The sequence below is a fragment of the Lemur catta genome, chromosome 15 (assembly GCF_020740605.2).
Source record: "Lemur catta isolate mLemCat1 chromosome 15, mLemCat1.pri, whole genome shotgun sequence".
Lineage (NCBI taxonomy): Eukaryota > Metazoa > Chordata > Mammalia > Primates > Lemuridae > Lemur > Lemur catta.
This window is the reverse complement of record NC_059142.1, coordinates 41,327,955-41,341,679: the sequence shown is the minus strand read 5'-3', so window position 1 is coordinate 41,341,679 and position 13,725 is coordinate 41,327,955. Positions and strand designations below refer to the sequence as shown.

The window sequence follows — 13,725 nt, the reverse complement described above, 5'->3', positions numbered from 1 at the left end:
CAGAAGTGATTTTCAATTACTTGGAACTTCAAAATAGAGATTCCCTAGTAACAATGCACCAGTGGCACGCAAAATACTCCCCCATTTTGTTTAGTTTGTGGGAGAAAATTGTTTAAACTGGAAAGATTTTGTAGTCTTAAAAAGATAACATTAGAATTACTGTAGTTCGTTTTTCCTTCCAGGAGGGCAGCCATTTCTCTAAAAGTTTTGGCAAAAGTTAGCGCTCAGATTTCAACATGCAAGCAGATGTTCATGAAGCATCCGAAATTGGCCACTCCATTTCTATTTCTGGGCTGTGGCGACTCTGAATTATTTTGTGTCCCAACCCTGTAAAGGGCACAACTCCAAGTTTTGCCTTTGGTGTAAACTCTCAAGACAAGTGGGACAACACACTTTAGGAGTTTCCTAAAGTGGCTGGTGACGTGCGAGATCAGGTCGTCAGAGAATCGGAGCTAGATAGGAGAGACCTCCAAGCACTGGGCTCGTGAAGATTTCCACGTGCCCCTATCTGGCTGATACCAGGGGAATCGGTGGTTACTACGGTAGTTAGAAGGCTGTTTCTTTTCGCAGCCCGGGAGGCGGGTGTTCGGGGGGGAAGAAGGTGGGTGCACGGGGCTCTCCGCCCTCAGAGCCTCCAGCTGACTCTGCCAGGCCTGAGGGACTTGTGGCCAAACCTGCGACCTCGGCCCTCCCCCGCGGCGCCAGCCTCTGGAATCTGGCGTCGCCCCCACCCCGAGGGTCGAGGTGGGAGGGCCGCCACGCTGGGCCTAGCCGCCATACCCAGGCCGAATGGGGGTGGGGAGAGAAGTGGCAGAGCTCGGCCTCAGGATCCGCAGCCCTGTGGAAGGACGGCAGAGGAAAGTCGTTTCACCGGCCTCTACCCTGTTGGGGTCTCGGGAAACGCGGTAATTGCCGACGAAAACCGCCCTCTGTGAGAGGCGAGGCTGCGGGGCTGCCGAGACGGTTTGAGGACTGGGCTTGGCCAGGGAGATTCCAACCTTCACCCTCCCCGGTCCCCGATCCCACTTCCCCGCCGTATCCCGGCGCCGCCACTTCAGGCAGCCCACTCGGCCCGGCCTCTCCCCGCGCCCGGACCACCCCCCATGGGGTGCTCTCACTGCGCAGCGAGTCCCTCCGCTGCCTCCTCCCAGCCCAAAATGGCGGCGACGGCCACCGATCTTCTCGTCGCCTTCCTCAAGGCCTGAGGATCCCTCCGCGCTTAGGCCCCTCCCATCTTAGCCGGATCTATTTTCTGCTCGGTAAAGATTAACGCCATCAATGAACTTTTTAATTGAGCTGGAGGAAGGCGGGTCCCGGTTGTGCTTCCGCACAGCTAATCGTTGACGAAAGTGAGAATATTGGCGGACGATTTAGCCAATCAAAGGAGGAAGCGGTGCGCGCGCCATGCCTCCCGCGCAGAGGTAGATGGGTTTTGGAGTTCTCAGGTGTGACTGCTGACGTGACACAATCTTGGCCCGCTTTCCCAGGCTTGGAGAACTACAATTCCCGGTAGGCACCGCGCTGCCAGGCTGTCCCCTCCCCCTACCTTAGTGCCTAGAGCGGCTTGACCAGAGCTGCTGCAACAGCAGCGAGAGGTAGGGCTGAGGCTTTGGGAATGGCACAGACAGGCGGTCGCACAGAAAGACACACAGATGTAGTCGTGTGCATAGCCCTGACAGCGAATAGGTTAGTTCCACCTTTGCAAAACCTCTTCCCATGACTATTTCCCCTCTTCCAAGAAATCCATCCTTATCCCAGTTGGGTTTCCCTCCAAGCTGCATGTAGTGTGCAGACTTCTCCTTCCCCTTTGCTCTGTTTTCCGCTCTGAGAGGAAGGAGGCAGGCAGGCCAGGCCCCGTAGAAGAAAAGGCCTCAGCCCCAGGCTTGGCCCAGGGCCCAGCCATGCTTCTAGAGGCATTGCTTTCTCGAGCCTAGCCTGGGGAGGAGGCTGGGGGTGCAGGGCTGCAGTCCAGACTGGGGCCTCTGGAGGCATTGGGAAAGGACTCCTAAGCTTGCTTCATGTTGTCTTGTCAGAAATACAGACCTGCTCCACTCCCAGCTCCCCAGGCAGTGTCCTTTCCCCCTTAGGTTGTTGGGGGAACAAAGCTGAGGCCTAGTCCTAGCTGCCAGCCTGGGCCTCAGTGACTTCCATAGGATATAAGCCCTGGCCTGGGGCCTGAGGAACAGGACTGGGAACATGGCAGCCTTAATCCTGTTCTCCTGTTCCGGCCCCTTGCTGGCTGGAGGTGTGAAAAGCAGGGGGAGGTGTGAAAAGCAGGGTATGGCGGAAGCCCTCAGGGCCTTCATTTGAAAATGAGGGTGTACTGGTCTGGTGCTACAAAATGGCTGCCGTTTCCTGGGCAAACAATTGTGAGCAGCCAGTCTTCCTGAGAATTACTCAGGACTTAGGTTTCTGTTGTTGTCCAAATTAGGTGTCACTAGTTAAAAAAGGCATCTGCTGAAAGATTTGGAAGAAGATGGCCACTCCGAACCAGAGCAACTATAATACAGAGTCACCAGCAGCCCTGGAGGAGGCCAAGGTAAGTTCCCACCCTCTCAAGTACCTGAGTACTCTGAACATGGATCTTGCACCTGAGATCCTAGCTTCTTGTCTCAGATGTGTTGGTAGATTTGGAAAACCGGTGTTTTAAATGTGTCCCTACTATGTGCTAGGCAATAGGCCAGATGCTAAATCTATACTATCTCATGAAATCCTAGTGACCCTTCCACATAGGAATTATTTCCCCAGTTCACAGAAGCTAAGGTTCTGAGAGCTGAAATACCTTTTCCAGAATCATGTAGTCTATAAGCAATAGACCAGGGTTTAAATTTAGGGCCTTCTGACAACAGAACTTTGCCTTGATCTCAAGGTTAAAGAAATTGGTTGAATGTTTTCATTTTGTCCAGGCTAAAAACCAAATCTGAAGCAGGAAGAAGAGTTTTTGGTTTATAATTTGGAATAGAGGTGGGGGATAGGATGTAACCCAGGAGAGAGGAGAGAGGCAGATTGTATCAGGCCCTCAGAGAATACCACCTTCTGACCTGGCAACAGGAGCCCATACCATCCCAGCCCATGCTCTCTCTCTCTTGCTGCCCTACCTTATCCATTCTTCTCCCCTAGCCCACAACTCCCTATAGATGAGGAGAAAACTTAAGGTGGGAGTCAGAGGAGCTTCTGACCTACCTTGCCTAGTCACTTCAATGTTTCCTGGATTTATTGAATTTGGGATTCGTTGTATGTCAGGGCTAGAAGGTTCAAAGAGGGCAAATGACTCACTGAAGTCACACAACTTATCTGCAGTACTGGTGGTGGTGGTAGAGGGACAGTCTTTAGGTGGGAGGCAGCAGTTAGGGCTGGGGGCAGGGCTGGCTTGGGTTGGGGGAGGATCATTAGGGGACATTTACTAAGGGCTAGGAGCAAGTGAGTGATTGTGCACAGCAAACAAGCCACTCTGCCTTGGAGTTCCTGGTGGACTTGTTTTTCCCAGGTGGATCAGCAGCTCTGTCTCAGATGGCCCAAGCCACTGGTGGAGACAAGGCTTATCACTCACATAATTGGTGACCTCCCCCGCAGGTGAAGTAACACAACAAACACTAGACACACACACACACACACACACACACACACACACACACACAGACGTACCCAATATACTGCCTTTTCCCTGAAATTCTCTTCAGGGTCTCTAAAATGCACATAACATAACCCCAGCTCCTACAGGGCTACATATACCATATCCCACAATACACACCCTATGCTGTTAGGGACCTATTCTCAGATGTCTCTGAACCATGTTGTGTATTGTAAAACAACATACTAATGTTAGTAGTTATTATTAGAAATACCCCAAACCACAAACTTAGAGCAATTCATTCCCCATCCTCCACACTCAGTACTCCCACCCTCACCACAACAGAGATAAACAGATGCCCCAAACATGTGCACACTCTGACAGATGCTTTCCACCTCCTAGATAGATTCCGGAACTCTCTCACTGAAGACTGGAGGTTGGCCCTCCCTCTCCTTGGTTGGGACCTCTTTCCTGTCATTCATATAGAAGAGTGATACCAACTTCTGCCTGGAATAAATACACTGAGTCTTCTTTACCCTAGAAGGATAGAAAGGAGAGTCTTATTTTCCAATGTCTTTTGGATCCCCCTATCTTAGAAGCTTTAGGTCATTTAACAAATATTTATTGAGCATTTACCTTGTACAATGCATAGGGATATAGCCGTGAGTTGAACAGACAAGACACATTCTCGTGGGAAGAAGATGGATAGTAACTGGTCACATGCTAAATTCTGTGTTAACTGTGTGATGTAATAGAGAGTCACTGGGGAGGGGAGCTAGGAGAGGCTACTTTAGATAGGGTGGTCAGGGAGGGCCTCTCTGAAGAGGTGACATTGGAACTGAGCCCTAAAGGATGAAAAAGAGTCAGCCATGTGAGTAGCTGGCAGCAGCATCAGCTGCATGATTTGTGGGGTCCAGTGCAAAAAGGGCTCGTTGTCCAAAAATTATTAAAAATTTCAAGACAGGGACAGCATTAAGCCAAGCATGGGGGCGTTTCGGAACATGGGCCTCTGTGCAACTGCACAGGTCACCTGCCGTGAAGCCATCTCTGTCTAAAAGACAAGCTTTCTAGGAAGAGGGAAGAGCATGTGCCATTTGGGCTTCTAATCAAGCAAATGCATGAGGAGCCATCTTGTAGCCCAGTTTTCCCCCTCCCCTACTTCATTCATTCAGGCAGTATTTATAGAGCGCCTACTCTGTGCCAGGTATTGTTCCAGGCAATAAAATTACAGAGTGAGACACACAGGCAACATTCCTGCTCTCACTGTAAGTTTACTCAGAGAGGGTTGGGGGGCAGACAGTAGATAGGTAAGCTGGTAAACAAATGGTTGCAAAAAGGTGAGAGGCTAGAGAGGGACCAAGTTAGCTGGGTACGGGAAAGTTGGCTTCAGGCTGGGTGGACAGGACAGGCTGTCTGTGATCCAGCCTCCCTTCTCCACTCTCTTTAGACCTTTGGTGCTCCAGGGAGCCCCAAAACACTTCATGAGCCTGTTGACTCTGGTGGTTCCCTGCCCCTGACACCCCAGATGGAGAGCCACTCAGAAGATGAGGATCTTACCAGGGCTGGCAGTGGCCTGGGCTGGAATAGTAGGAGTCCCCGGACCCAGAGCCCAGGGGCCTGCTCAGCAGAGGCCGTGCTAGGCCGGAAGAAACACCGTAGGCGGCCATCAAAGCGCAAGCGGCACTGGCGACCCTACCTGGAGCTGAGCTGGGCGGAGAAGCAACAGCGGGATGAGAGGCAGAGCCAGAGGGCCTCGCGTGTCCGCGAGGAGATGTTCGCCAAAGGCCAGCCCGTGGCACCCTACAACACCACCCAGTTCCTGATGAATGACCGAGACCCAGAGGAGCCCAACCTGGATGTGCCCCATGGGATCTCCCACCCAGGCTCCAGTGGGGAGAGTGAGGCAGGGGACAGCGATGGGCGGGGCCGAGCCCACGGTGAGTTCCAGCAGAGGGATTTCTCTGAGACCTACGAGCGCTACCACACAGAGAGCCTGCAGGGCCGCAGCAAGCAGGAGCTGGTACGAGACTACCTGGAGTTGGAGAAGCGGCTGTCACAGGCTGAGGAGGAGACAAGGAGGCTGCAGCGGCTGCAGGTGTGCACTGGCCAGCAGCCCTGTCGCCAGGTGGAGGAGCTGGCTGCTGAGGTAGAAAGGCTGCGGACTGAGAACCAGCGGCTTCGGCAGGAGAATGAGATGTGGAACCGAGAGGGCAGCCACCGCAATGAGGAGCTGGGCACCTAGGGGGACCCAAGGAGAAAGTCCTATTTCATGCCCACTCAGGCCAGCTGGGTCTCAAGGAGGCAGGTGGCAGATGAAAACCACTCTCAGCACTCTGTGTCCCCTGAGAACAGCAAAAATAGGTTCAGACTTCCACCTCGTCATTTCCACAATTGGTTCTTTGATGTCACTACTTTTTACAGAGAAATTAAACGGTCTTGGTGAGACCAAATGGGAGTGGCTAGGATTGATTTCGCTAGGGCTGTTCTGAGAATCAAAACATTCATATGGGGTCCCAGTCCCCCCTTGTCCCAAGCCTGGGAGGACAGCAGACCTCTGGGTGGAGACCTGTCAAGGTCTCCAGGATAGCTGAATTCTGTTCTGTGTGTCCTGGAGCCACCAGACTGCTCTGAAGGTTTTTTAGGTGGGAGGGAGCTCAGTCAGGAGGCCCCAGTTTCAGCCAGAACCTGACACTCAAGACGTCAGATCGCTGTGAGGAGTGGGGAGCTTCCCCTGGAGGAGAGGGAGCTGGGGCTTTGGGATAAGGCCCAAGCCCAGGGGCTCCCCGTATGCTCCCTACAGTGTAGGGGCTACACAAGATCTGAGTGCCTTGTACTTCCTTGTCCTTGACAGTCACCCACCCCCACCCCTCCCAGCAAGGGGTTGGGCCTGAGGTTAGTCATCAAGAGTTTGCCCCCTTACCTCCTGGAATGACGATTAGAAAGAAGTAAGCACTCAAGGGAAGTAAGTATTGTTCTGATGGAAAATAAAGAGGCAGAGGGGGCAGTGCCTGGTCCTCAGCAGAGCTGGTCTGCCTGGCTCTCCTGCGTCCTGCTTGGCCTCTCCGAGCACCCTGCTCCTGTAGCCTCGTTGTGTGTGTGTGAGTCCCGCACCTCTGTGTAACACAGAGCTGGATCAGCCTGGGTAACGCAGATACCAACAACCCATACTGGGCTCTGACACCCTGTTTCTCCCATCACCCTCCTGGTGCCCTTGCTGGCCGGCATTGGGTGTCAGGTAGCAATGTGGATAACTCTGGTGATGATGGAGGAAGTTAGTCAACTCACCGACGAGCCTGTGTTGGTGCTGCCACCATACACAGGGAGGGCGGGGGCCTGGCCGCCCAGCCTGGCTTCCATTCCGGGCCCTCATTTTGATAGGCCACACAAGGCAGGAGAAGGCCCAGGCCTGGGAGCTTCTGGGGATGGAAATGTTGACAAAATCTTGTGTTGCCAGGACAACTTTCATTTCTGCCCTGCCACACCCAGGCCTGGCTGGCGCCTTCTACAACGAAGAACTGCAAGAACAGATTCTAGGAAAGGGTGGGTTTCATGAGGAAGCAAAGTCCTGCCCTGGGGGATCTGTCCCTGGGACTCTGGAGAGGGCTTTTACCTCTTTCCCTTTGCTCCCCAGACAGCAGTCAGGAAGGGCAGCAGGAATGATTGTCCCCACTTTGCAGATGGGAAACCCAAGGCTCAGAGAAGAAGTGGCTTTCCAGATTGCAGGAGAGCCACTGGAGGCCTGCCTTCCCCTGTGGGGTAATTGAGGGACCCAAAGGCCCCTTGGCCCATGCAGGCGGCCTCCCAGCTGCAGCATTCCTCAGCATGCAGCCTGGAGGGGGAGAGGAGGCCAGGACAAAGGTTGTTTACCCAGAGGCGCTTTTGTGTGTGTGTATGTGTGTGTGTGTGTTGCCCGTGTCTAAAAGGGAAGATTCCAGAGGGCCGCTGGGGCGGGGGTGTAGGCAAGGGTACTGGGGGTGTGTTGTGGGCTGGCCCTGCCAGAAGTGGGCAGGTGAGGAATTTGGCCCCTCTTGGCCCAGAAGCTGAGGAGCCTGGAGACAGGAAAGCTGCCAGCTGTTCCTCCCAGCCCCTCCCCACACACATAAAATGGCTGAAGGGCTCTTGGCTAGGGGAGCACTGAGGTGGGTTAATTTTCCCACAGCTGGTGGGGACTGGGTGGGGCTAGAAGAAAACAAATGAGAGGGTGTGAGCTGGGAAAGTGTCAAGGGGGCTGAAAGGGAGGGGTCGATGGCAGCCCCACCCCCATCTGGTCCCCTGTCCCCAGCACCTGCCCCCAACCCCAGGGTGAGAGGTGTGCAGGGAGATCATCCTGGGGCTCACCTAGGCTTCTGCTCTACCCCATTGCTGTGAGGGATGCCCCAGTTTACAACACACACCCTGAGCCCAGGGAGAATGGGCTTGGGCACAGCCTCCTAGGCCTCCTCCCTAGGCCTTTCCAGAGCTTCCCTCATGCCTTACGCCCATTTGCTTTCTAGAACCCTCTTGGCCACCGGGACCAGGGGAGGGAGGCCCAGAGTGGTTGCTGAAGCTTCTCACCACCCCTGCCTCACCTGGCCTAGGATCCCCTTTCTTCCCCCTCAGGGACTCCCTGAAAGTAACTCTGTATGGGGGAAAAGGTGGCCAGGTCCCATTGCCCTGTTGGGAGTAGGCAAGGATGGCACTGGCCCTTTAAGTGGGGGTGCCAGGCAATGCCCTCCCCTAGCCAACCCAATTCATGGGCACACTGAGCATGTGCAAAAGCTGTGCAAGTGGGGAGGGGAGGGAAGTCGGGGGGGGATAGATTCCGGAGGGAGCTTCTCACCCCCCTACTTCCGGTAGCTGCCCCCACCTCCTTCCTGGGTCTGACAAAGGAGCCCTTAGTGCTCACCCAATCCCATCCCCTACCCAGACCCCAGGGGTGCTGCCCTCTGGGAGTGCTGAAGCCCACAAAGGATGCCCCGGGGAGTCTCCCCTGCCTGGAGGTGGCACACGCTCAGCCCAGTGCCAGCCTCACTTCCCTGGTGTGGGTGGAGGCTAATCTTCCTGCTGCTTAACATGTTTGATTTCATTCCATTGGGGCTAGGGTTTTAAAAGAACCATCTACCTGTGATGCTGCTCTGAAAATTAAACAGCTAAAAAGCATGGTGTCCCTGCCCCCACCCACCAGGAGCTTCCAGTCTGAGAGGAAGCAAACAGCCAGAGGCTGCAAGTGCCTTCCCCAGCTCCCTCTCCTTCTGGCCCTGGGATGAAAGTCTGCTTCCTCAACCAGCAGCATCCCCCAGGCCTCCCTCCCCTGCAGCCTGGGAACCCCCTCCTTCAAACCTTGCCCCCACAACAAACTTACCTGTTTCTGCCACATCCCCCTGTCCCCTAGCCCTCAGCCCCGCCTGCACCTTGCCTGCCCTCTTAGCTACAGGTACCATTATATATATTTTTTGTACTGGAGGCGCAATTCATGTAACATGAAATTAATGCTTTGAAAGCGAACAACTCAGTGGCATTTGTACATTCGCAATGTGTGCAATCTCCACCTCTATTTAGTTGCAAACATCACTCTGAAAGGAAACCCTATACCCATTGAGCAGGTACTCCCCATTCCCCCTTTCCCCAGCCTGGCAACCACCAATCTGCTTTCTGTCTCTGTGGATTTACTCATTCTGGATATTGTACAGCTGAGAGGGGAAGACTTTGGTCTCCTGGTACCTGTGGAGGGAGCACTGGACCAGGAGTCCTGAGACCTGTGATCTGCTTCTCACTCAGGGGCCCCCTTTTCTCATTTATTCAAGGGGGTGGGAGGCTTCAGGCCAGTCTAGGATCCTGGGCCATCCAGGGCCTATCCCTGGCCAGGGGGCTTTTGCCTGGAACTGTGCTTCCTTGCCTGAAAACTGTGCTTCTCTTGCAGGTCCAAGCAGTGAAGGTGGCCCCAGGGGACAGTGTGATTAATACTGTGGGATTTGGGGTCAGATACATGAGATGAAGAAACTTGGGATCAGAGAGGTTGGGAAACTTGCCCAAGGCCACACAATTCCTGCTGTGCTGGAGTTGCAGCCGGTTCTGTCTGATTGTAGTTTGAGCCCTTGACCACTGTGCTCTCTGGTCTTCAAAGAGATAAAACAAGTTAAGGGCTTAGCAAAGTGCCAGCTGTGTGGGAGGTGCTCTCAAATGGAAGCAGCCATAAATTTTACTACTTTCAGGGCATTGCGTAATCATGAATAGCTCCATTCCAAGGTGGTTTTGGGGAGTTCTCACTCCCCCTTCCCTTATCTTTTGTGAGGGTTTCCTCTTTGGTCTCTACTGGCTTCTCTAGGATGACAGCTTTTGTGGGGGCTGGGAGGGACTGCCTGGATGCTGAACCCTTGGGGCAGGTAGGATGGGGAGTGCTGTCCCTCTCCCCACGAAGGAGGAGGATACGTCATTGTGTCCGCCCCCACTGTCCCCAGCTGAATTTGCCCATTTCTCCATGGCTGAATCTCCACCCCTGCCCCTCAAACAGGAAGTCCTTTGTGGACCCAGAGAAGGGAGGGGACAGCACAGGCTTTGCCTGGCAGGGGGACAGGCTGAGCAGCTGGCCCCCAGTTGGTCACTGTGTCCCTGCAGCCTGTGGGCATAGACATTCCAGAGACCACCTGCCCCAAGACCCTCTCTGGACCCCATTCAAGATGGGACACCCCCAGACCAGGCCTCAAGGCACCTGCTGTGTCCTGCCTCAGAGCAACCGGGATGGCCCCCCTCTCCTGCCCCTTCTCATCCCATGGCTCCAGGAGGAAGTTCCCAAAGAGACTAAGTTGTGAGGAGGACATTGTGACCCACATGGGCCCCCAGAGCCTGCCTCTGCCACAGCTGCAGAGAAGGAAGAGAAAGTTCTCCTTGGGTCTCCTCACAGAATTTCCCCTGGCTCTTAGTCCTTCCAGCCCCCTCCCCGGTGTCCTCCTCAGGCCCCCACGCACGAAGTTGCTGGCTCTTTGGTGACTCCTTTGCTGGACTCCCTCCCTTGTAGCCTCCCTTGTAGCCTGTGGCTCTCAGGCTGGCCAGCTGCCACTCTGAGGGCCACTGGGTCCCCAGGCCATGTGTCCTTTCTGGCTAGACTCCATTCCCTTGCTTCTTAGTGCCAGCCAGCTCCTTCTCTCTGGGGCTTCTGTGAAATAGGATCTTTTTTCTCTGGGCTCCTGGTCCAACTGTCTTCACTTGTAATTCACATTAGTTGTGTTTGTAGCCACGGGCCTTACCCACCACCCCCGAGTTCCCCCCGGGCAGCACTCCTCCCTGGCCAGGAGCCCCACGTCTGGGGAGCCTCTCACCTGCCTGCATCCCTAGAAGCTTCCAGGATGGCATGACTTCCAGTGATTAAATGCCAGACAGGGAGTCCGAGTGTTTGGGGAGCCCTGAGGGCAGACCAGCGAATGGGCAGAGCTCAGGTTCAAGTGGAAGGAGGAATTTGTAGCACTCAGCTCGGGGTCAGGCCATCTCTGGAGACTCCTGGGTACCATCACGGGATGTGCCAGGGCTCATGAGAAAGGGAGGCCAGAAAACATGCTGAGGACCCCTCCAGTAATCAGATTCTGAAATTCTGCCTAGCAAAGAGCTGTTGCTTCACTGCCCCAACAGCACAACGCCCCCCGCCCCCACCCTGGTGTGTGTGTGTGACAAGGACTTCTGCCCCAGCTGGGCAGGGGGCCTCTGCACTGGGGCTTTGGCCTCCTGCTAGTGGCATCCATGTGAGCAAAGGCTGTGTATGCGTCTGCTGGGAGCTTCAGAATCAAATGCTATCCTTGCTTCCTTTTTGGTGCCTTCTTATTTTAATTTTTTTTTTTTTGTTTCTTTTTCCTCAAACAAGGCTGCTGAGAAATGGCGCCTTCTTGATCATCCCTGCCCCATTTCTTCTCATTCATTCAGAGCAGAGGTAGGGAGAGAGGAGGCCACTCGGAGGCCAGGGCAGGGAGGGTTCTCTTGAGCCAGCTGGGCTTCTCCAGGGTCTTGGAAAGTGTAGAGGTTAAGAGTTCAGGCTGGTGTTGGACTGCCCAGGTTCTAATCCTGCCTTATTGTGCCTACTACTGCTCCCTGCCCCCCGGAGAAGAGGACAGACACCTTCCCATTGTCCTGCCTGGACACACACATGGCGAAAGATGCCAGGTCTTATTAGGAACACAAACAGCACCATTTGTTCGTTCAATAGATATTGACTGGGTGTATTAATTTCCCAAGGTTGCTATAACAAAGTACTACCAACCGAGTGGTTTAGAACAATGGAAATGTATTGTTTCACAGTCCTGGAGGCCAGAAATCTGAAATCAAGGTGTCAGCAGGGCCATGTTCCCTTTGAAAGTAGCAGGAGAGGGATCCTTCCTTGCCTCATTTTAGCTTCTGGTGGTTTGCTGGCAATCTTGGGCATTCTTCTACTTACAGGATGCATCATCCCAATTCCCTGTCTTCATATGCTGTCTTCCTTCCACGTGTACCTGCCTCTGTGTTCAAATTTCCTTCCTCCACCTCCCGCCCCCTTTTTTAGAGATAGGGTCTTGCTCTCTTGCCCAGACTGGAGACTGCAGTGTGGCAAGTGATCCTCCTGTCTCAGCCTCCCAAGTAGCTGGGACTACAGGTGTATGCCAGCACACCTTGCTAATTAAAAAAAATTTTTTTTGTGGAGATAGAGTCTCATTATGTTGCCCAGGCTGGTCTCAAACTCCTGGGCTCTAGCAATTTTCCCAAATCAGCCTCCCAAAATATTGAGCTTAAAGGTAGGCCCTAGATTTCTTTTTGTAAGGATACCAGTAACCTCATTTTAACTTGATTACCTCTGTAAAGACCCTATTTCCAAATAAGTTTACATTTGGAGGTACTGGGGGTTAGGACTTCAACATTTTTTATGAGGGGCCACAGAAAGTTCAACCCATAACACTGGGTGTCCATGCTGTGTCAGGCACTGGGGACATCGCAGTGAGCTCAATGCATACAGTTGCTGCTCTCCTGGAAGACTTACCCTCTTTTGTGGTCTTTTTACATGTAGTCTTCTTTTTAAACAATAGCTCTCATTTATGAAGCACTTTGGATCATAAGTCACTGCAACTTCAAACTCCTGAGCTCAGGCGGAGTTTCTTCTGCCTCAGCCTCCCGAGTAGCTGGGACTACAGGCATGTACCACCACGCCTGGCTAATTTTTCTATTTTTTGTAGAGATGGGGTCTTGCTCTTGCTCAGGCTGGTCTTGAACTCCTTAGCTTAAGCGATCTTCCTCAGCCTCCCAGAGTGCTAGGATTACAGGTGTGAGGTCCTCCACACAGCCTTGAGCTTGATTCTTTTCTTTTTTTTTTCCCCACCTCCACTGAACCACAAAAATGATGACGAGTTCTCCTCTTTTACCTCTGTCTGGGCTTCTTACCCTCAACTTGCTCCCCCAGACCCAATCAGATGCCCATCTCAGGCCTCCCCACCTGCCAGGATGCCTAGTGCCTCTTACTTGTAGTCCATCCTTCTGCTTGGCCTCTGGCTCCCTCCCTCCCCCCATCCTATTTTGAGCCTTCTCTGCACATTCCCAATGTCATCCCTCCCCTCTCCAGCCCATACACACAGCCCTGTGTCCCGGGGCTCGGGATCCCCATTTTCCTCCAAGGGTCCTTCAACTCTTCCTGCCTTACCTTTGTTTCCTCATTCCCTACCCCTTTCTGGATGTCCCTCCCGCAAATATGCTTGCACTTGCTTGTCACCTGGCCCCCACTTCTCCTGGACTCTTCTCAAGCCCAGGCTCTGTCTCCAGCCTTCTCTGCAAGGATGAACTTGAGCTTGATTCTTGACAAGGAAACAGTAGGAGGTAGGGATCAAGGTGAAGGTGTAGACTGAACAGGATCTTTTTTGAAAATATGATGAAATATTTCAGACACAGAAAGGCATATGTAGGATAATAGAATGAACCTCCTGCTTAGGAAATACATTAAACATAGTCCTCAGGGTCTTCCTCTCTGGTCGCCTCCTCCCAGACAACCACCCTCTTGAATTAGGGTCTTATCATTTTGAGCTGAATCTTGGGGGAGGAGCAGGGGTTTGCAGTCAGGGGTAGGAAAGGACATCACTAGTCAAGACAATTGCAGGGCACACACCCAGAGGAAGGAGCTTGGGAGGGAGGCGATGGGCATGGCTGGCAAACTGAGTACCTATTGCGGAGGG

General features: G+C 53.4%; 1 protein-coding gene across 6 annotated transcripts; it reads left to right on the top strand.

Annotated features, from left to right (window-relative positions):
* The first annotated feature begins 437 nt into the window (after nucleotides 1-437).
* Nucleotides 438-6,026, top strand: HEXIM2 (HEXIM P-TEFb complex subunit 2). Of its 6 annotated transcripts, none has more exons than XM_045526777.1 (3): nucleotides 438-542; nucleotides 2,432-2,539; nucleotides 5,019-6,026. In XM_045526777.1, exons 2-3 carry the CDS (start codon nucleotides 2,477-2,479, stop codon nucleotides 5,811-5,813), a joined length of 858 nt encoding a protein of 285 aa, XP_045382733.1. In that variant the 5' UTR covers nucleotides 438-542; nucleotides 2,432-2,476; the 3' UTR covers nucleotides 5,814-6,026. The 6 variants fall into 6 exon arrangements, with proteins under 6 accessions (XP_045382733.1, XP_045382734.1, XP_045382732.1 ...); XM_045526778.1 differs by lacking the exon at nucleotides 438-542 and adding an exon at nucleotides 1,211-1,259; XM_045526776.1 differs by lacking the exon at nucleotides 438-542 and adding an exon at nucleotides 1,328-1,509.
* The last annotated feature ends 7,699 nt before the right edge of the window (nucleotides 6,027-13,725 follow it).